The sequence below is a fragment of the Emys orbicularis genome, chromosome 9 (genome assembly GCF_028017835.1).
Source record: "Emys orbicularis isolate rEmyOrb1 chromosome 9, rEmyOrb1.hap1, whole genome shotgun sequence".
In the NCBI taxonomy this organism is placed as follows: Eukaryota; Metazoa; Chordata; order Testudines; family Emydidae; genus Emys; species Emys orbicularis.
This window is the reverse complement of record NC_088691.1, coordinates 95,038,000-95,061,687: the sequence shown is the minus strand read 5'-3', so window position 1 is coordinate 95,061,687 and position 23,688 is coordinate 95,038,000. Positions and strand designations below refer to the sequence as shown.

Genomic DNA, 23,688 nt, shown 5'->3' with positions numbered 1-23,688 from the left:
CCCAGCTGTGCCTATATGGTTTCTTTGTGTTGTTGTCTGAAGAGCAAAAGCCACAACAAAATCCTTCACTGTCCTATTGGATACACTAGTTAGGCTAAGTTCTTCTATTTCTTCCAACCCATCTGTTGGAGGCTAATTTTCGTATCCCTTGTGCCTTTTGCATCTCTATCTGATTGCATCTTTGTGTCTCTCTGCCTGCCTTTCCTACAACAGTGTAGTGGTAGCTGTGTCGGTCCCAGGATATTAGAGAGACAGGGTGGGTGAGGTAATATCCTTTATTGGAAAGAAGTTTGTCCAATAAAAAATACTACCTCACCCACTTTGTCTTTCCTACAGCATGGCAGCCCAGAGCAGAAGCTAAAAAAAGACCCCTCTGGCTCCATCCTTCACCAACAGATGACTTCTATGTCTCTTCTCATTCAGCTTCAAGGGAATATTGCTTTGGGGACTTGCTTGAAAAGAGAAACAATTTTCAAGAAGCTGTCTAACACCAAGGTTTTGTCACCATAAGACAAGCTCAAAGGCTGGCCATTTTCATCAATAGGCACCAACTTTCCTTGGTCCATTAATGATGGCAAGTGCAATATGAAAGGAAGAAGATTTTTCTAGCATGCTAAATACATGCATTCGTTCCAGTGACAGGCACTTAGAGGTTGAACCTGATTATGAGTGACTTTACTGCCTTTGGACTATCTATCTATCTTCAGGATCTTTGGGAACGCTTGATAGCCTTAATAGTATTTCTCTAGTGTTTCTGGTGTACCAGACCTTTTACTGAGCGTCCTGTCAAGCACGAGGCAGAACATTTAGACTTTCTTCCTCTTTTTTTAGTTTAGCCCCTCTGTTGAGTAGACTAAAAGTAAAATGTTCAGAAATGCCTGGTGACTAAGGATCAGATTTTCAAAGGTACTTAGGCACCTAAAGATGCAGAGAGGTGCCTAGTGGGATTTTCACAAGCTCATAAGCAGGTTAGGCACCTAACTCCCATTGATCTCAGTGCAAGTAAGTTGGATTTAGGCTCCGAAAACCCTAAATCACTTTTTGAAGATGGGACTTAGGCTCCTAAGTCACTTACATTTGCTTGAAAATTGTACCCTAAACTTTTGCTTTACCAGCCAGTGCCTAATGTCTACTGTTCAACTGCTTTGGGTCTAATCTCCATTTCACATTGAACAATTTCAAGTACCAGCCTCACAATTGTGATGCTGGGAGTCAGAGTAGCCTAGTTCTGTTCCCGGTTTAGAGCAGGCGTAATTTAATGTCAAGCAAAGAGGGTCCCTTCTGCTACAGCAGATGGCTCAACTGTTGATCATTAAGGTACGGTAGGGAAGACGTATGTAGAGATCAGCCACAAAAGCCTGAAGTATCACTATTGGTACTAGTAGGGAGGGATCACTGGATTAAAGAACACTCTGTGCAGGGATTTGGATTTGACATATATGGTCCCTTTTATTCCAACATCTGAGTTGGAGTTTTGCTCAGTGGCATCTAGTAATCTCCAGACTTTTTGAAAACTTGAAGTTTTGGAGTATTAGCTGTCAGTTAAGATGCTCCTTTTGGAAAATCAGTGCTGTAGAAGCATTTCTCTCAATTAGATTGTCAAGCACTTGTCAGGGACAGTTTTGTTCACGTGACTCTGAGTCTGGGGAGAAAAAAAACGAAGAATTAATTTTAAAAAAAAAAAGTTATTTGCTAGTTACTGGGTCACTATAATTCTTTGATCTGGGTGATTTAGTTTCCCGGATTTTCATTTCTTCTCCAACTCCTTGTGTTTTTCAAATCGTATCTTAGCATATTTTCAGTAGCAATGAGCTGAAGATGAGCTGCATACTTTTATAAGGGCAACTTATCAACCCCTTATACATTGATCAAGACATCAAATGGACTATTGGGTTTGAAAAATAATATCAGGAAACTTCATAAGGCTTGATAGATATATAGTTACCAATTTAGAGAGCTCCACCCACTATTCAGTAACCATTAATGTTCTGCTTTTAGATTGATTTATTGTCATTTATTCAGTTCCAACATAAAATCCTCCTCTTGTTAGGTTGAGTGGGATTTTGTGGTTTGATCTATGGGCTTTTTGTTCTGAGAAGATGGAGAGTAATACAGCATCTGCCCACTGCTCATGGACTCCTCAAACTGAGAGAGAGCATCAAGAAGCAGTGATGGATAAGTCTTTCGGTCCCTATCTTCAAAAAAAAAAAAAAGGGGGGGGGGGAATACAGTCAGAGTTCTAGATGAATTTATAGAAAACCATTATAAATTTTTGTTCCATTTGCAGATTGTTGTTGTAACAAAAGTAGTGCTATATATAAAGTTTTGAAAGGAGTTTCCCGGAAGGGAACTTTAAGGGGATAATTGTCCATAAGTGGAAGGCTAATTGGCTAAAATTAAACGTTTCTGCATGTTAAATACAGAACAGGTTAATTTCCAATACCAGTGTTGCAGTGTGATTTAACTTTCCACTCTTGAATCACTGTGTAGCAAGCATGTCATTTTAAGTGCCAGCACACACAAATAAAATGCTCTGTCATGAATTTAATTCTCTGCTACACAGACATTTTTTTCTTTTTTGTATGTAATAAAAAAAAAATCTATGAGCACAGAAAAGTAACAGCTAAATCTCAGCAGAGCCCTTTAACTGGTTATAACCTGATAACTTGTAATCAGTTTTACTGAGGGACTATGCGGTGTTTAAGAGAAAATGAACAAAACAGAAACAGACAAAAATAAAAGGAAAAGTATAATAAAATAGAGAATATTAAATGCTTTTTTTATCTTATCATATGTGTATTGCAAATACAAACCTAATATAACTGAAATTTTCTGTATTTGTGTTTAACTTGGTGTTTGTATTGCTTACACATTTAAAATAAAATATAAGAGGCATGTTTGAGGTTTCTCTTTTATGTGTTTGCTATAACATTTGTTTGTCTCTGTAACCAGAAGATCTTGCAATATTTTGAGAAAGAGTTGTCAGTATATGAGTAAATCAGTTCTGATAGTTTCCCCCTTGTTTTTAGGGTTTTCTCATTCAGCATTTACATTTGGTATAGAGAGCCATATCAGCCAGTCTAATATAAATGGTGCTCTGGTGCCACCAGCTGCTTTGATTTCCATCATCCAGAAAGGTCTGCAGTATGTAGAGGCTGAAGTCAGTATTAATGAGGTAAGGAGGTTTCTTGATGCCTACAAAAGCATTATGTGCTTGCTTACATTACATTTGAATACTGGTATTTTTTTCTTAACTCTCTTGTGTCCTATTTATTTACTTTTACTTCAGATTCCTTACTGCTGGTGTTCACCATGACTCCACTGGTGGAACCAGAATGGAGTGACATAACTGTGTAGGGGTTCTGCCCAGTGCAGCCACACAACACCAGGCATGGTGTGCTGGCTCATTGCTTAAAGGTCCGTTATCTGTAGAGTTTTTTTCCCTAATATAATGTTGTAGTTAATCCAGAAAATACGCACACTATAAAATAATAGTACAAAAGAACAAGAATTCTTAACTTCTGTTTGAAGGTTTTCGTTCCATGGTGAACTGAGATTAATGATAGGCAAACATCTAAAGGTTCTGGGGTTCAGTTTAGAGAATAGTCCAAAAGCTTGGGGACTCATTCAAATTCTTTAAGATTTACTACCTCCCCTTTCAACTCAGGGGCAGTCTTCCTCTCACTATCACCTACCTACCAAGAGGCCCGGAAACTTCCTTATCTTTGAATTATTGCTCCCTTCTGAAGCAGTGGCATCAGGATTTTCAATAAACGGCCTTGTTTGTTGGGATTTCCAAAGTATATGGTGTGTCCTGAATGAGAGTACTGAGGAAGCCCCAGTTTCAGTAGAGAGGCTCAAGAAAGGAGAGGCTACAGGGTTCCACCAACTCTTGTAGCTAGAGCCCCTGTTAAGGTGGGTTGGGGTGGGGGGGTGAGGAGGGAGAGGAGAAGACCCGTAGAACTCTAACTGTCAGGGGCCTACCATTGGGGAGGGCTTATGGAGAGAAAGGAAGGGCTCACTAAATGGGGAAAACATTTGAATTTGGTTAGGACAGGAATGATGAACGTGCCCGGGAGACTCGAATTTTGCCTGAACTGGCTTATTGATCTCTAGTTGGATCTATTATACATGATGCTTCCATGATTATTCCATGAGCGTGTTTCCAGCAATGGAGAAAGATACATATCTAAAAGATTGATCCTGTAAGGTATCAGCTTCTTGCAGTAGAGGCCTTTATATTTGTCAATTAAGCTATGGCAGACAAACAGATTTTGCATCAATTCTGGTGTCCTCACAATCTCTCTCGGGTCTTTGAGGTGGTTTAGCTGCAGCTTCCGCAGCTTGAGTGAAAGAAATCCATTTCCTCAGAAAGGGTCATAAAAACAAAGCGAGTGCTCAGAACAGGAGAAGGAGAACCTCTATTTATCACTAGGAATCCCTCTAGGTTCTAAAAATAGACCCTTGTAAGGCCTTAGCTAACGTATAAGAGACTATTTTTGACAGGGTCTTGCCTATTTTATGATACAATTCTTTGTTTTTAAATTATGCTAACACTGTTTAAAAAGAAACAAAAACTACTCAAAGCTCCAGATATTGTGTTTATGGAAAATTTCATAGGACTTCATAAGTGGTAGTCTAAACTTGCAATGTATGCAGTTGGATTTTTTTGCTGCAATCACTCATGTTTGAAATCCTATTCATAAGTAGCTTACAAAAGGTTATTTCAAACTTTTGGTCCCAGAGCCTCTGCGAGAGGCCTACCATGGCTTGTTTACTCACTATATATGATGATCACTCCAACTTTTGAGTAAAATTCCAGGCCTAACTGCAGAGAAATTAAATGATGACATATTCTGTATAGCATTTCTCTCTGCATTTGTGACTGGTTGCCTTTTTATTATACTAAACTACAATTTTTGGAATGCACAGTTTTTCCTGGAATTTTTGTTGTTAATGACAGCTAACGTTTGGTGTTATCTTTTCTGTGTGTTTTTTCTCTCCCCAAATTAGGATGGTACCTTGTTTGACGGTAGGCCAATAGAGTCTCTCTCACTGATAGATGCAGTAATGCCTGATGTGGTACAAACAAGACAACAGGCCTACAGAGATAAACTTGCACAACAACAGGCAGCAGCTGCCGCTGCTGCAGCTGCAACTAATCAACAGGGATCTGCGAAAAATGGAGAAAATACTGCAAACGGAGAGGAGAATGGAGCGCACACTATAGCAAGTAAGTTGTGGCAGAAAAAGATCTCCATCTATGTACACAATTGTGTGGCTATATCCTTGTTATAATAATAATAATACCTAGTTCTTAGATAATACTTTTCATCAGTAGATGCAGCCTCTTATTGTATCTGTAGTGTACCCCTCAGATAGTAAATGCATCCATCAGATAAAGGGGCTTGGATCTGTAACCTCATGACTTGTGGAGAAGTTTATATGTGATATTTTAATAGTCAGTTTCTCTACAGTGTGTCGGAATAGAGACTTCTAAACTCTGGACGATCAGTACTGTAGGCCAGATTCTCATTTCCAACCTGGCTCCTTTGTGCCACTGGGGATTATTGCTGTAACTTGCCATCTGAGAATTCCCCCCAGGGTAGGGGAGCTCTCAGCTGGAATAAAGCCATCAGAGATGACTCCTCTGAGAACTGCGTCTCCCCACCCTCACCCCAGTACGGAGGATAGGAAGCAGGGAGGGCATAACGCCACTCACCAATCCTCAATTAGTTTAAGTTAGAGTAGTGCCTAGGTTACTCTGACTCATACCAGTGCCAGCACAGGGTCAGACTGGCTTATTCAATCAGGCACCTATAACCAGTTTCCTGGTGGCCACACCACGAAGATCGCAACTGCAAAGGAGAAGAATCCAGCCTTGCATGGAAATTTAATATAAATCACTTTGATACCAAAAGATGTCTACCTTCTTGCAACAGTACAGATCACAGTTTTCTTGATTCATTATTCAAAATTATTTGATGCGAATTCTTGCAAATTTTGTTTACTCCATGGTTTAGTATTGGAGCTGTGCTGTTTAATTGTGATTAATCACATAAATCATAGGTTTGGATAAGTTTACTCTTATAATCAGATTCATAGTGTGAAAGCTTACAGAAAAGAAATTTAGCTTTCTGCAATCATTAATGGAAAGGCCCGATTACGTGAACGTTTTAGAAAAAGAATGCAATAGGGCAGAAGAGCAGCCAAAGAAAATTTTGACTGAATATTCACTTAAAGCTTGTGCGTTATTTGCCCAGCTTTACAGTTGCATTTTATTAGTTTCTTTCATTTATTTATCTATAATAAATGAATCTGGAAAAACAAACTGCCTCCATAAATTTTATAAATTTCAAAACTCCATAGTAATATTTCCTTGTTAACTGTGAGTTGTAACCTCAAGCTTTAGAACTGTTCTACTAAGCTAGTGTAAAAATATGATATACCAGCAACCCCTACTGGCTGGAACACCAAATCATATTGATATTGATTCTCTTCAATCAATACAGTTTTTTATATGGTGCTCTAATAGCTTCTTCTCTTCTCTCTCACACAAGCACTGACACACACGCCGCTAAAACACCTTTACTATTAAATTTAAGCAATGTGTGTACAGTGGTTTTGTTTATACAGTGACTGCCATGGATAAATGTGGAGCAGTTTAATGTTTACCACTCTTCATATTCATCTTGGTTTTCTCCAAGAAAACTCTCTTGATGTGAAATAATATTTTTTAAAATAGAGAAGTATTGGTGGTAGCTGGCAGTAAAGCTGTTTTTTAATGATGAATTACCCGGAGTATATTTTACAGAACAATGAGGATTCAGTATACCTTCCACATGGAAAAGCAACATGTAATCATAATTTGACACTAGTTGTCAATATAAGATAAAAATCTCAGTTATCAGTGTACCATGTATCAAGAAAACCAAATGTCTGCCTGTTAATTAAAATAATTTTTAGAAGTGAAGGGGCTGAAATGTTGATTTCACATTCATTTATAGCCATTAATTTAAAGTTTAAAATGCAGAAGTTTGATATTTCATGTACAGTAAAGGCAATTGATTTCACATTCATAAGATAGAAATCAGATACTCTCTTTTATTCATCCATTTAGTACAAGGCCTGACAAATAGCGAGAGTATGCTTTTTTAAATACAATTTTTACAGTGATTTTTCACAAGTGACTATTAACTTTGGCCTCAGTTTTTGGTGCCCAGTGTGAGACACCTTAAAGAGGCTTAAGGGAGGGCTTTTGGTGCTTTTTGTAATTCATGGTCCCTTTAAGGTTTCTCAAATTGGATATCTGAATCTGAAATCACTGTTACATTAAAAAATCTTAGCCTGTAGGTTCTGTGAATTTACCCTTCCAGAATAAACCTACCAGTTAATATTCAGCAGATGAAATACATTACCCCAAGCTGTAAAAATCCAAACTCTCTTCTGTTGTTTTCCATAATTCAGATAATCATACGGATATGATGGAAGTGGATGGAGATGTTGAAATCCCTCCTAACAAAGCTGTGGTGCTGCGTGGTCATGAATCTGAAGTATTCATCTGCGCCTGGAACCCCGTTAGCGACCTTCTGGCCTCAGGGTATGTTTTCACAAAAGGAAGCAAAAATGGCAGTTCTCATTGCAACTGGGTATTCATATACTTTGCAAACACAGTACGCTATGCCCCATAGACAGTATCTCTTCTGCCACTGTCTTGAAGTTCCTGACATTAGAACTTTTTTACCCCTAGGAACAATTTTCCCTACAAGGTATGAGTGCTTGGCAGCATCCAGCTGCCAGAAGATTTTCAGTGCACTCTGGTGAACTTTAAATGTTAGGGGATATATATACATATATATATAATATCCAACTATCAAGAGAGTTGAGTGCTTGCTCCAAATACTGGGGGATGCTGGCCATCAACTATGCATCTCTGACTAACTGGCCTTCCCCAATATGGCTTGAGAGGGGGAAAGGAAGCCAATCAGATTCTCCCTATTCTAGTACCAGTGTGGTATTCACCCCTTTGCATTCTTTCAGTTCCCCCCTTCATTGTTCCTACCCTCGGCCTCTTCTTTTGCCTCCTGAGGGCAGCTGAATGGTAGCTTCCAACGGCTGCCTCCCTGCTTGTGGCAGAAGAAGCAGAGTTGGTTTTCCATCAGCAGTGAAAACAATGGCCTTGCATTGCAAGGGTGAGAAATACAGCAAGGACGCTCAGGACAAATATAAGACACCTGAGAAGGAGGATAAAAGCTGGAGACTCTCCAGCCGAGATCAGGACCGTTGCAAGTATGCCAACGCACTATGAGACCTTGAAGAAGGCACTGACTCTTGCTGTGTCTCATCTGTAAGATGGAATAGTAATACTTTTCCCACTTCACATGAATGTTGTGAAGATTAAATCATTTAATGTTCAGAACGCTCTATATAGTACATGTAAATCTATTACTTTGTACTAAAGACCAGTAGTGGTTGGATTTTTTTCTAATAATCTTAAACAACCAATTTACCTAATCATTATCTCCCTTAGAAACTCAGTTATTATAGTTTCCAGTACTGGAGGCGTGTGTAATAATCTAGATATTCTGATGCTAGTTTATAGGGGGTGGGAAGATAACAATGTTAAGATTTGTTTTGGATAAATTGACAAATCTTACAGATCTGCTCTGTCAGAGAGGGGAAAGCCTGCAGAATAAAATTCTGACTGGAAACCAAATGTGTATATGAGAAGTGAGACTGCTCCTATGCGTCTGATCACACCAGACTATTCTAACTGTCCCTGGAATGACTGTAATTGGGACCTGCTCTCAGATCTACTGACTTTTTTTTCACTGATGTGTTTTTGAATGTTTTATGGAAAATATATGAACATATAACATTTTTAAAATCAAGTTTCTAAAGAGGATACCACACTATATGTCCGTGCTTCTTGACGAGGACACTGTCTTTTCTGTTGTTATGAATTAATTTGATGTTATTTTGATTGCTTAGATCTGGAGATTCAACAGCACGGATATGGAACCTCAGTGAAAACAGCACCAGTGGCTCCACGCAGCTGGTACTCCGACACTGTATACGAGAAGGTGGGCAAGATGTACCAAGCAACAAAGATGTGACATCCCTGGATTGGAATGTAAGTGAAAATTACAAATGCTCGAAATAACCTTAGAAGAAAATGCAATTTTGCACAGTCAAATGCTAAGGGTACATCTGCACTGGGGCTGAGGTGTCATTTCCAATTTGAATAGATGAATGCATGCTAGCTTTGCTCAAGCTAACATGCTGCTAAAAATGGCAGCGCAGCCGCAGTGGGACAAACTAACCACCCGTACCTAGAGTCTGAGGTACATACAGCACGTGGGCACAACTACAGTGGTTAGTGAAGACGCTGTCTATGCCAACGGGAGAGCTTCTCCTGCCAACAGAGATACTCCACCTCCCCGAGAGGCAATAGCAACGGGAGAATGCCATCGACACAGCGCTGTCTACACCAGGAGTTCAGTTGGTATAACTGTGTCGCTCAGGGATGTGGATTTTCTGCACCCCTGAGAGACCTAGATATACTGATGTAAGCCTGCAGTGTAGACCAAGCCTTAGTTAGCATTGGCAGCTAGCTCACCCAGGCCACAACAGCTACACTGCTACTGTTAGTGCATTGGCTTGATCATCTATCCAAGCTGGAAATTACACCTCTGGTTGCAGCATGGACATACCCTAAATGACAAGGGCTTTGCATCTTCTGTTGTTGCTGTTAAGTGCTTCTATTTTAGAGTCACATCAGAATTATATTTTCGTTTTATTGTATGCATCTCTCTTTAATATACTGCAGGTTCTGGACTAAATAGCATGACCCTTATGCAAAACATTTTCTATTTGAAGTTTGCTGTGTGCCCCTTAGTTTTGAATTGTATAATAAATGTAATAACTTTTTTTCTGACAGAGTGAAGGTACACTTCTAGCAACCGGGTCGTATGATGGATTTGCAAGGATATGGACTAAAGACGGTAATTGAAATGCTTTACATTTCCATTATATTTTTCTGCATAGTGCCTCACTACATGTTTCTCTCATTTCTTGAATGTAATAATTTCAATGTAAATTTTCAGGTAATCTTGCCAGCACCTTAGGGCAACATAAAGGACCTATATTTGCATTAAAATGGAACAAGAAAGGAAACTTCATTTTAAGTGCCGGAGTGGACAAGGTGAGATAATTATTGGCTAAATAAATTATTTAATTCATGATTAAATTATGCGTGACAAACACTAAAATAAGAATTTGGTAAGCAGTTAGAAGATAATAAAGTCATAGAAAGTATGGATTTATAAAGAACCAATTGTGCTAGATAAACTTGATTATGTGATGTAGAGTTGGAAAATTAGTTGATGATTTGAATGCAGTGGATAAAATGGGCCTGGTTCTCTTTGTTATAACAATGTAAGTCAAAAGTAACTCCCCTGAAGTCAGTGGCATTACACCAGTGTAAAACCAATGTATCTAGGATTTATTTTCTGAGGTACAGTATCTCGAAAAATGGAAGAATGAAAAATGGCAATGTATCTAAATGTGGGGAAGTGGCCAGTGCAGTGCAGCGGCAATCATTGCTGAATCAGGTTTTAGACCACATCTTTAAGAGAAATAAAGGAAGAGGTAAAAGCTGTTTCTGAATTGAGAGGTTTTTCAGACAGTAGTTAGAACAGGGAGGTATTGAAGAGTAAAAACATAAAGGACTGAGAGGGATTGTTTAGGATTTTCTGGGCTTATAACTCAGAGTGGGGGTACAAAATTGTGCAAAGGTCAATGCAGGCTTTGCTGTCAGGAAAAATTTGATTAGATCCAGTTAGATTGTGAATGATCTCCCAAAAGAGGAGGTAGAAGCCTCATTGCCTCAATCATTTAAAACTCAACTGGAGAATGCAATTGAGAATATAGTGTAAGAAAATATTCTGCATTGTCTGGGAGATTAAAAGAGTCATGTATTCTGTGAACTAACTTCTGTAAGAAAATATCAGGTCTGTTCATGCTTCTATTGAATGCAGTGACAAAATCCTCACTAACTTCTGTCACAGTAGAATCAGGCCCATAGGATATAATATAATTATTTTTAAAATATGTTTATTTTGCCATGATAGTTGACTTACTCATATGAAATATTTGTATAGCAGAAAGATGCCAGAGTATTGGCAAACTGCTTAAAGAAGAGTTTAGAAGAAGGTAACAGAAATAATTTAGTAGCAGAAGAGTTTGATTTATGAGAATAGATTTAAAAGCTATAAATATATATAGCTCTTCTAAGTAACAGAGAGCACATAATGGCCTACAAATATTTGAAGTTAAAGGAATTATTTACGATAAGACAAAAAGGTATAATTATGAGTAATGTGATTAAGTTAAAAGGGGAAAAAAATTAAGATGCAGTCAGGAGTGCTTGCTTCCTGGCAATTAAAATATATTAGGGTAGTCTTTGAAAGGAAGTGGTAGAAGACCCATTGTTTGGGACATGTGAAACTAGACTTGATAAAACACTAGAAAATGTATAATAGTGACCAATCCTGGCCAGCAGGAAGATGAGAGTAGAGGACCTAATAGACGTTAATGATGGAAAAGACCTATGATTTGTAGCAGTTTTACAAGTTTGTTTATTTTTTAACTCAGACCACAATTATTTGGGATGCCCATACCGGAGAAGCCAAGCAGCAGTTTCCCTTTCATTCTGGTAAGTACTTCTCTGCAAGTGACTGCTCAGATTGGTCAAAAACAGAACAAAAAGTTTTAAAACGTTAACGTGCTGGGCTTTTTCAAATCTAAAATACCTATTTATAGCTTTTTAATTTGGATCTGACAGCACACAAACTGTCCGAGTAATATATCTTTGAAAAAAATTTTGTGTGTGTCTGCTACCATCATTGATAACCTGTATTTCAGTGTTATGTTGTATGTGGGGAAAAACTATAATAGAGATGTATTATTGTAATATTATTGTAATATTATTGTCCCTCTTGCTAAATGAAACATTAATGAAAACTAACTTTCATATCATCTGTGTGGGTTTAAGAACTTACCCAAAATTAAGATCTGTTTGTGTTTTATATCTTTATTTATGATCCAGAATTAAAATAGATTTATTTAAAAATCAAAACAGACAAGTCCATTTCATTATTTCTTTTACCCCTGGTGGCTTGGGAGATGGAGCAGAGGAAGCAAAGAATGCGTCATTTGGTACCTGTTCCGAACTCCCTCATATTCCCACCTTTTTTGACTCCCCTAACTTCATGGACTTAATGGCATGGCAACAACAGGAGGGGTCACTACTGAATAATGTAAAGCATTCACGGCTACTTGGGAGGAGCTGGGAGTGGTATTTGCAATGAGCTTCCAGCTCCTGCCAGCTGGGGTGCAAGGACCATGATTATGTCTCAAATTTGGATCGATTCACAGTGGCTTATTGTGCTATTAGACATCAATGTCTGTCTTGCCTTCTGTAGAATTGTTTCATTTCAGATGTGTTCCCTGTTTTGATGCTTTCCTATTAAACTTAATTTCATGTGTCTACATTAAACTGCATTTGCTGGTTACATTTCCCACTGCTCTAACATGTTTAAAACCCTTTGTTAATTCTTTTAACTTGATTTAGTCACTCCCTGTTGGCATTTGTTCCAAGTTACAAGCGGATGCACTGAAGATTCACACAAATCAAACCTTTCCAAAGTATATATCTTAACTTAAATATCTCTCCTTGTTTTTCTAGCACCAGCATTAGATGTTGACTGGCAGAGTAACAACACATTTGCTTCTTGCAGCACAGATATGTGTATTCATGTCTGTAAATTAGGACAAGATAGACCCATCAAAACCTTCCAGGGTCACACAGTAAGTAGTGACTTGGTTTCTATATACTGAATGAAGTTTTAAAATCTCCTTATTACTTAATTTGTCGGAAAATGTGTGTTTGCTATTTCATAGTATCAGTATATTATTAGTAGTATTAATCCGAGATGGGGGCTGTATTGTGCTAGGCACTGTGTGGTATATAACATCCAACCAGTCCTTGGCAAGAGACAATAGGTGGATACCATAAACGGGGTAGGATGTACAAGGTAACAGTGAAACATTTATGATTAGAGTAATCAGCAGTCACAGCACACCAGCTGCCTTACCATTGTCAAGTGATTGTTAAGCACCACAACGTAGGTGAACTTCAAAGAGAGATTTGAAGGAGAGTAATGTGATGGCTTTGAGATGCACCCATGCAGAAGAAGGCACAAAGGTGCTTTGGGAAAATTTGACTATTGGGCGATAAGGGTTGGTATTGCTGGTGGAGTGGAAACGGGAGTTGATAGTATTTTGAAATGTAACTGTACAAGTACTCCTATTTACTGTCTAACTTTATTTTTGTAAGCTGTCATTTATAATGGAAACAAAGACTTCAACTTTATTTTCATTATTCAATTTTAGAATGAAGTAAATGCAATCAAATGGGATCCGACTGGTAATCTTCTGGCATCCTGTTCTGATGACATGACTTTAAAGGTGACTGCAGTTTTGGGCAATAGTACATTTTTATAGTTATTGTACACTGCAACCTCTGTGTGTGTTTGTAGAAATCTACCATGTGCACTACTAGCCTTGTTGTTTGGTAATTCAGTAATTTTAACGTCATTATTTTATTCTTTAACATTTGTCCTTTTTTTAAAAACCTGACTCAGACATTCCTAAAATATCTCTATTCGTTAAAGACAGTCTTTCATCCAAAGGGCCCGGCCCTGTGAACTTATGCATTGACTTCACGGGAATTTGAGTATAATTTACTATACACATGTAGCGGTTTACAGGATCAGGCCCATTAATAATTGTGCTATCACTTACACTTGTGGTTATAGAGACATTGCTCAGTCTTGCTCAAAGAGAAATGTTACAATCAATGTAGTGTACGGTTTATGTAGGACCAGGCTCCTGTGCTGGCTTTCTTCATAGCTGTCTTAATATTATTAGTAATACTATCATAGCACCTAGAGCTCCAGGTATGGGCCAGGCCCTCATTGTGCGAGGTGCTGCTCAAATACAGAACAGAAAGGCAGCCCCTGTCCAAAGAGCTTTACCATTTAAGTATTAGGCAAGAGATAGATGGAAACAGACAGAGTGATGGGAAAGTACAAGGAAACAAGGAGGCAGTATTGATCATCATGACAGGCAGTGGTTTCAGCCTATCCTTTATTAGGTTTTTCTGTAGGCACCATGGCAGAGGAGAGTTTTAAGGAGGCATTTGAAGGATGATAACGAGTTAGTTTTGCGGATGTTTACGGAGACCTTCTCCCATGCACATGGGGCAGTGTGGGAAAAACCATAAAGGTGCTTGATTGAGAATTTAACAAGTGAGCAGTAGCGTCTTTCGTCATGCAACCTGTCTATTCCACGGTCTGCCTCCCATGCAAATACCAGTAAATGGGTCTAAAAAGACATTCTCAACATGGCCACGTTTACCATATTGCTTGCTACCCAGTTTCCCTGAAAGATTGTCTGCAGTCCTCTGGCCTTGCTGACTCAACAGGACTCCTTGTTATGCACATGAATAATTCACAGCTGCATGACGCCTTATAATACAGCTTGTTTAACTGGGGGAAATTATGGAACTAAATAGATTAGTATGAAGGGTCTGCCATTGCATTAGGAGTCCAAGCTTAGATACCACGGTGGTAGGTACCATAGAAAAACTGAAGATTTGACTTGAATGCCCCGACCATTCTCATTTTAGAGTTGATGCTTTCCAGTATCATTTCATTTACTCACCTCATTACGTTAAGCTAGTGGCAGGTGTTTTAGGAACCCGTCTGCTATTACATTCCATACACTTAGGCACAAAAGACCTGATGTAAACCAGAGTCAGAGTATGAGAACCTGGCCTTTAACGTTATTTTATATTTGTTAATACAGAGGTCACAGTCCCTTCAGATTCTCTCTAAATACACTTTGATCATTATGGCTCTAATTGTGATGTAACTGGGATTTTGGATGTACTCTTACAACACATCAATGCTTTTTCTTTTACTAAGACTTTATATAACAGAAATATGCAAATAGATACTGCAAATGTTTCAAACCAGGAAAACTCTGTTGTTTATATTTTATTTTTTTATTAGAAGGGCCTAGTGTACTCTGTAGCTCATTCTCGATATAGAGCCTTTCACCTCCAGGTTGCTGCTTCACATCTAAACCAAATTGACAGCAATCTCTTCATTTCACAAGCTGTTTGATGGTCTCGTGGTCTTCCACTGTAGTTGCTATTGGATAGATATCCCCATCATTAACCCCCCCCATTGCAGTTAGCACACTTATTGGCCTTTCCCAAGGAGTGAACCGGGAAGAAGATTGAACTACTCATGTTTAGAGGTGGTGTTTCCAGGTTATGTTTGAGCCACCTGGATATGGCGGTAAGGGGAGCCTTGGACTGATGATGCCAATGTGTTTTCAAACCAGTGGATAAAATGAAGACTTTAGTCTCTAAGGTTTTTCATACAGAAACTTTTACTGCTGCTGAACGTTCTTCACAATGAGGGAAAATAAACTAGATTTTATTTTTTGATCCAGCCGTTTTAAATCAGAAATATAATAAAATCTTTCCTCTCTCCCCTCCCAGTGCCCGCTGTCTTTAAAGGGATTCTGATTCAGGAAAGCATCTTAACTCTAAACACATGTTTAAGTGCTGGCCATAACAAAGATGGACTTAGGAGTATGTTTAAATGCTTTCCTGAGTCACGGCTAAAGTGAGGCGAGCTAAAATGATACCAAATTAGACATCATTAAAGGAAAAAAATTGCACTTGTACAAATAATTTGAATGAATATCAAGTTTCAAATGTATGCAAAGCTTTATGAATGCTCCCAAACCCGTTTTTGTAATGAAAACACAAACCCTTAAAGGAATACTTTGTTTGTTTGTTTTTGTTTTATTATTTGTATTATGATAGCATGTAGGAGCCCTACTCATGGATTGGGATCCTATTGTGCTGTACAAACCCAGAACAAAAAGGTGATCCCTGTAAAGTCTTATTACCCCACCAAGTCAAACACCTTAACGGTTTTCCATTATGCAGATATTATTCTGTTTGAAGAAGTATATTTCCCCAATATCCTTTTCTGCACCCTACCATAGTAGCACGAAGTCTATTTAAAAACAAAGCTCAGTGATAACCGTGATAATCAGTTCATACAACTTTGACACAAACACCACTATATGCTCGCTGTATCTTAGCACATGTCCATTGACTTCAGTGGTCTTTGGATTGGACTCGCAATGAGCATGCATGCATTTGTTTAGGTAGGAAATATTGCATGTCACTCCTTTGTTTATTTTTTAACCCATGCTATACTGAAGCAACCAGCGATGGTGTATGATTTGGGTGGCCTAAAAAGCTGTCAGTTGGGCCTTGTTAGCTGTGAGCAAGGAAGAGGGTGGGAGAATCCGTATGTTCTAGTGTAGTGTTTAATACCCTAAACATAATCTGTTTTTTCCTTCCATTTTTACCCTAGATCTGGAGTATGAAACAAGATAGTTGTGTCCATGATTTACAAGCACACAACAAAGAAATTTATACTATCAAATGGAGTCCTACAGGACCAGGAACAAACAATCCAAATGCCAATCTTATGTTAGCAAGGTAATATTTAATCCTTTAATCATACCAGTCAAGAAGTTGACAATTCCCCCCGCCCCCCTCCCTTCTGCCCCCCTCCTTTTTCGCCTTCTGTAAATGTATGTTAGCACTAACTGGACCTCTACTTTAGGGGATACTCTGGCATTAAAGAAGAGACTTTAACACCATCGAAGGGGGAAAAAAAGAATAAAATTGAAATGTAATCCATCTGTTTTTCCTTTGGCAGTGCATCCTTTGATTCTACTGTTAGGTTATGGGATGTAGACAGAGGAATTTGCATCCACACTTTAACGAAACATCAAGAACCTGTGTACAGTGTAGCTTTCAGCCCTGATGGCAGGTACCTGGCCAGTGGCTCTTTTGACAAATGTGTTCACATCTGGAATACACAGGTACATGCTGTTTTTATATGAGCCAGTTTGTTTGACTGGTGTGTTTCAGACTTATTCGGTGAATCATATATTGTTCTAAAGCTGTTTCAGCTGCTATAGCTTTGTATATTCAATATAAATATTAAATATAGTATGTGAAAGTAGCTTTCTTCAGTTCAAATGGGTCTCTGCAAATTTTTGACAAGGTAAAACTTAGAACTTAAAATATGACTTCTCTGTGTAAACCACAAACTAATTCTCACAGACGTGTTTATTCAGTGTCACAACTTCAGCATAAGGATTCAACACACACGCATACGCTGGGTTCTGAAAAGTATAAATAGCTGACTTGTTCATACATAGTTATAGCTATTATCCAAAGCAGCTACAGTCAGTGATATATGATGTTGTTGCATGTTTTGGATCCAGTTCCAGAAAAGAATAACTGTATATCCAGAAATTCTGAACTGTAATTGCTGTTTTGCAAGGAGACCTCTGTACTAGAATATCCTGGTATACAGGATAACAGAGTTTGGTAAATGCTTTAACATGATGCTTAAGTTGTACGTGAGATCTTAAATGGATCATTTCCCCTGGGGAGAATTTCACCCTTTAAAAGTAACAGGGAAGTTCTACATACTGTACAAACTCTACTTACTCGTGTGCATTTTATTATTCTAATTGCATTTTTCCCCCCCCCTGTGTAGACGGGTGCTTTAGTTCACAGTTATCGGGGAACAGGAGGGATTTTTGAGGTTTGCTGGAATGCAGCAGGAGACAAAGTTGGAGCAAGTGCTTCAGATGGTTCAGTAAGTATAGTAGAACAATCGCCAACATTTCTTACACGTGTATATTTTTTTAGACAGTCGGATAGGCTGGAGGACTGTTGACTAAACGGAGAGAAATTGTGCTTATTCTGAGGAAGAATGAGTACAAATAGCCAATTATCTACAATTTTACCTACAAAATGTGGCATAAAGCTGCACTTGTTTTTCACTCAAATGAACATCCGAAATTAAGGCAAGGTTGGAAGTTGTCTCTCTTGGTCACAGGGGTTTTGTGAAGTGTAATCCATTTCGATTTGTCAAGTCCTTTAAAATTGTCAGATGCAAGTGTGAAATATTACGATTTTGAGCCAGGAGAGGCTATAAAACAACATGTGCTATAGAAATACGTACATAATAACTGGTCTGTTCATTTCAGTGTGGAAACTAGTTGCTTGCAACCTGTTGCATTTCAAGAGAACTGATCAGTGTAGGGGGGCATTTTTTTATATCTGATATGAATGAAGTATCATTTGAGTTGCTATTGAGAATTAAACGAAGACGAATTAAACGAATTTCTGAGCACTCACTGGTTACAAGTCCCTTTATACAAGTAACATTTTGCTTACATTGTTTGGAGTGCCCAGGAGATGAGCTCCTAAATTCTAATAAAGCATGAATCTGCCCTTTCTTCCCTGTAGCAGTGTGACAAAGTGTAGCCTTCCAGTTCTTTTGATGTCAGCCTGCAACAACACTGCATTAAAAATATTCATGTGTGACTCTGCACAGCAGCCAGGCAAACAGTGACTTCTTAATGTCATAGGTTAATAAGAAAGGAGAGAGACAGGGATCAAGCCCAACACAAATCAGAAATAAGAGTGTTGGGTAAGAGCTATTCTGGGCATGTACTCTGGGAGTTGGTAGCTTGAAGGAGTGCCATAAGTAAGTCAGTAAGTGAGAGAAGCTAACCTGGTACCTTCACAGTCCAGAGACTGAAATGATCTGATAGCCCACATGCCAAAGAGTCTGCATGTTCCCTCCCCCCAGCTTCTGACACATACATATAGATATAGAAAGAAAGAGCACAGTTGGGGAAAAGGCAGGATTCTCACTCTGATACCAAGAAGTATTCCTTCAAGCAATGAAGTCAAGTGGCTTCCAGTTAAATCTTTCTGGATGATAGAAAATGATCCTTTCAGACCCTTTAAGAGGACATTTGATAAAGTAAATAAACTGAGGACAACTTTTGGGAAGGCCAAAATAGATTGGTTTGTCGTGGTTCAGAACAGAAAGTGGGCAGCTCTCTTGAGTACAAAAAGAAATGAAACCACATTGCAGAGACTTCATCTCAGTGAAAGAAAGTTTTCATACGGTCTGCATCAGGTAAAAATGGGTAGCCGGCATTTTGGAATCTCTAGGAAAGTGTCGGAAGCCCTAAATTATCTACTGGGAACGTGTAGGGATTTGTCCTCTACTTATCCTAAAGGGGAGATAATTTGAATATATTCAGACAAAATTTACAGATATCTCCCCATTAAGTTCGTGTCATGTGACACTAGTTTTAATTGAACATTTAAAAAACTGTTATTTCTACTGTCTCTGGTGAGGTTTGTTAGTAAAATGATATCTTTAAATCCACCCACAGCTTCCCCGCTAATCCAGAGCTAGTTATACCATAAACTGGGTAATAATGAAACAAATGAAGAATGCAAATGTAGTTTATATGTGGTTTTCTTTTTCTGGTAGGGTAGCCTCAATTTGTAGACATGAAGGAACTCCAGGCTCTAGCAATTGATCCATCTTCTGATTAGATTATAATAGGAAACTGTGTACTATTAGATGTTCTTTTCTTGGCTGGTCCAATCTGTTCTAATATTTTCACCTTCCCACAATGCAGATTTAATGAGATCTTACAGTACTTCACAAATTGGCTCCAGATAGATTCCTTGGCTTTTAACTACCACATATTAGGCAAAACAATTCACAGTATCCTTTTTTGTTGTTTTTGTTGGTTTCCCATAACAAAAAAGAAACCGTTGAAGTTCCAATTAGGTCTTGTTTTGAATGACTGGGATATAACCATGTTAATCCCTTGGGGGTTTTTTAATCTGGAGAAGCAAAATCCATATAAAACCCCTCATTTAACCATTGTGTGTCTTTACATGCTAATGAATTCTCCATGTGCAAAAAAATGCAGTAGTTCAATATCATTGTCATTTATGAGCAACTTTTGCTTTTGCATAGGAATGATCTGAGACTAGCTATTTTTGTCACAATATTCTGGTAAATCCCATGGCGGTGATTATTATATGTATTAGCAAAGCATTCCGAGACCCTTAATATGGCCTTAGTGTGCTGGGAATTGTACAAACATAAAAGAAAAAAGATCGACCTTGCTACAAAGAGCTTGCAATTTAAAGAAGGACAAGACACAACAGTGGGGTGTAGAACACCACAGGGGTTGGGGATTGTGGAACAGAAGACAAGGATGGCAGTACTAGGAGCACCTGGTTACACGTTATTAGCACAGCACACGGCAAAAAAATTTGTCAATTTTTAACCAAATGGGCACCAGGAGAAATACTCAGGGAATAACAATGTAAAGGGTAACTTTTCAATAGCACCTAAATCACATTTTAAAAAATTACTTAGGTACTTAGAAGCCTCAGTGTCCATAAAAGTCAATGGGACTTTGGCTGCTAAATCACTTAGGTGCTTTTGAAAATTTTACCCAGAATCATTTGGTTTTGTCTATTGTATTCATAGTTTACAGATGATGCACAATGTTGTTCATGGGTTTGTTTTTCCTGCCAATAATAGATTTGTGGTTAATTTGCATAACCTGTTTTGTTGTTGTTGTTGTTATGACCTTATATTATATATAGAATTGTATAGCTGTAAAAATGCTGTGCAGTGTGCATTTCTGTATATATATTTCTTTTTTCTTACAGGTTTGTGTATTAGACCTACGGAAATAGCGCTACTAGTTGGAAGCCATGGACCGACTATGAATGTGTACATAGCCAAAATGACTGTCCCTAACCCATGTACTGCTATAGTCCCAATTGAACCATGGCCAGTCCAGTACAGCCAAACCTAAAAGAAATATATACATATACTGTATATAAAATAAAATAAAGATTACACCCTGAAGAGGATGACAGAGTTTTGTCACAGCTTGTGAATCCTGTTCACCAAGTGCTGGAATCTGCTGTGCCCCAAAATAACATTTAGAAGTTTCGCGTATGAAAAACAGAAGAGAGAGAAATATACCATACAAGAGCAGACCATACATGTACCAAATTTGGAAGATACTAATGACAGCCTTTATTTCTCCCTTTTTAATCCAGAGTCACGATGGTTTGTGGTTTTGTTTCCCCTCCCCCTTCTCAGTAGTTGAGCAGTTTGCGTGTACAGAGAAAATGGACTTGCATAAACCTGCAGCGGTATTTTGTTCTTTGCTTTTAAACATTGGTTTTTTTGTTTCATTTTGGTTAAGTTTACGGATGCATGAAGTAAGGGAGTGAATCGGTTCCTTGTTTATATTTTTTCACCTTTAAACAGAGTTTCTTTTAAAATATATATATTTTAATGCATTATTTCAAGAGGTAGAGTGAACTTGATATTTGGTACATTCTGTGGCTCCGAGAGCACAATTTTGAGGGGGGAGGGAGGGTGGAAGATGGGTGACTGGGGGAGAGAAAAAAGAAACTCACCTCTGAGACATGACGTTTCATGTCCTGTTAATCTATAAAGTACGTCAGCAATGGGTATAATGCTGTGGATTTTTTCTAATGACATGGCTGAAATGCAGTAGTTTCTTATTTGGGACATAATTCTGCCAAACTTAAGAATAGAAGGGCGCGCGCACACACACAAAAATACAGGGATGCAAATAAATAAATAAAGATATGCATCTTCTGTTGCTTTGAGACCATAGCTAAATTATGGTTAAATTGTGCACTATTGTGAAAAGGAGCAAAATGTAGGTTTTTTGGGGGGGGGGGAGGGTTGGTTGATTGGTTGTTTTTTTTTGTTTTTTAAAAGATTAAAATCTTTTTGGACGAGGGTTCATGCCACAGCTTCTACAAGAGTTGCCCATCATTGTTCGTAGGAGCTCAGATATCTAATGTAACCAAATTCCAGTATTAAAAGTATCTAATGTAATTTTTCTTTATACAAAAAAAATCTTTGGCATATATTTGATAACACTGCCGTTATCAGGCAAAATGTTTACTACCTTAGATTTAAAAAAACCTTAAAAACAGAGGACTTGCTTCAAGTTTATTTTAATAGCAGTGATTCAGCTTATTTAAAAGATGAATACTTGCACTAATTCCCCTGCTGCTCCAGTCCTGCAGTTTGTTGTATCTTGTGACTACATTTTTTTCCAAATATAAGGTAGATGTAAGCTGCTATTTTTTTAATAATCACTACTATATTGTGTCTTTTACTCTGTTTACAATATCAAATATTTTTCTTACAGCGACATATATAAGCGGCAAACCTTTTTCTGCTCATGTGATTAAAAGTATATTGATAGTGATTTTATTTGTAAATTATAGCATGAGGGTCGTGTTTATGCCTATATGGAGTTGAAAGGGTTTTGTCTCGCATAAGATTCCAGGCGTATAAATCTCTGTAAAAAGAGGTTGTCAAATCTATGTCACAAACATTTTACTTAAGAAATGGTTTATATTATAAAGCTTTGCAAAGTTATCAGTTTTATAACACTATTTCAATCACAAATTAATTTTGTGGCTTATGATCGCTTAACTTTAACTTTCTGTAGTTAAGTATAAATTGATTTAACCCAAATAATGCAGCTTTTACATTTTAACAGAATTGTTCTTTAGGCATTGATTTCTGCTATTGCCACAGACTAACATGACTTGAAGCAAGTCTGAGTTTGGCTAAGGTAGGGTGGCAGTTTGCCGGTGGTAAAGAGAATACATACATTCATAATATGTACCCCAGTTATTATCAGTGGGGCAGATAATACTATAATACACCGAATTTAAAAACAACCAAACATTCATATCCATAAAGGCAGTCATCCATGATGGTTCTGTGCCAGCTATTTTTAGGGTTTTGGAACATATTACTGTTTAGAACAACTACCCTGTGAGTTACAATATGTAGGAAACCTAATATGTTGAGTGTCTGGCACTTGAAATATTGCTTTTATTGCTGGAGGTCCATGATTGTGGCTGACCTCTGTCATTATTAAGAAAAAAAAAAAAATCTGTGCAATAATTTTAAACTGTGCTCCCAGGAATAGACACAAATGTTTTGAGTATATTTAAGCTGCATTTTTCCTTTAGCAATGCATTTGTCGATTGCACTGAATTTAAATTGGAAGTCAGAGGTGATTCTTGATAGTACTTTTGTATTTTAATATGGACAGTTTATTCATTTTCATACAAGTTATTGGATGGTTGTTTCAGCGAATTAAAAAAAAATGTTGTGGAATTCTGTGACATAACTGCAAAACCACAGCCATGTTTTATGGTATTGCCACTTTTCTTTTTCTCAATCTTCAGCTGTTTTAGTTTTGAGTAATTCTAGTTGCTTAAGCATAATGTCAAGTATCCATAATTAGAAAATACAGAGCTTCGTTACCACAGGACTGTGGGTTTTCAGATGTTTGTACACACTGCAGGAATATCAGTTTCATAGGCCTGGGTATCTCTGGATCCATGAGCCAGACGTCAAGCTGGTGTGAATCAGCGATGCTCCGCTACAGTGGAGCTATGAGGATCTGGCCAGTATATTTTTTGCTGCTGTTCTTTATCAACATGCCACAGTGCTGCTCCTGTTCTGCACAAACTTCCTCTTGTCTCATGTATTATACAGGGTTAGCCATGTGCGTGCATGATGCTTATTTCCATGTTTTATGTGA

The 23,688-nt window shown here is 38.0% G+C and overlaps 1 protein-coding gene across 5 annotated transcripts in view; it reads left to right on the top strand.

The window, feature by feature from the left end:
• Window positions 1-20,794, top strand: part of TBL1XR1 (TBL1X/Y related 1) — a 164,782-nt gene extending 143,988 nt beyond the window's left edge. For all 5 annotated transcript variants that reach the window (XM_065410347.1, XM_065410343.1, XM_065410346.1 and 2 more), the window contains 13 exons: window positions 3,030-3,175; window positions 5,014-5,233; window positions 7,468-7,600; window positions 8,992-9,133; window positions 9,941-10,004; window positions 10,107-10,204; window positions 11,656-11,716; window positions 12,749-12,870; window positions 13,456-13,530; window positions 16,527-16,654; window positions 16,878-17,043; window positions 17,730-17,831; window positions 20,738-20,794. In XM_065410347.1, the coding sequence (XP_065266419.1) occupies window positions 3,030-3,175; window positions 5,014-5,233; window positions 7,468-7,600; window positions 8,992-9,133; window positions 9,941-10,004; window positions 10,107-10,204; window positions 11,656-11,716; window positions 12,749-12,870; window positions 13,456-13,530; window positions 16,527-16,654; window positions 16,878-17,043; window positions 17,730-17,831; window positions 20,738-20,764 (1,484 nt within the window). In that variant the 3' untranslated portion in view covers window positions 20,765-20,794. The remainder of the gene's footprint in view (window positions 1-3,029; window positions 3,176-5,013; window positions 5,234-7,467; window positions 7,601-8,991; window positions 9,134-9,940; window positions 10,005-10,106; window positions 10,205-11,655; window positions 11,717-12,748; window positions 12,871-13,455; window positions 13,531-16,526; window positions 16,655-16,877; window positions 17,044-17,729; window positions 17,832-20,737) is intronic.
• The last annotated feature ends 2,894 nt before the right edge of the window (window positions 20,795-23,688 follow it).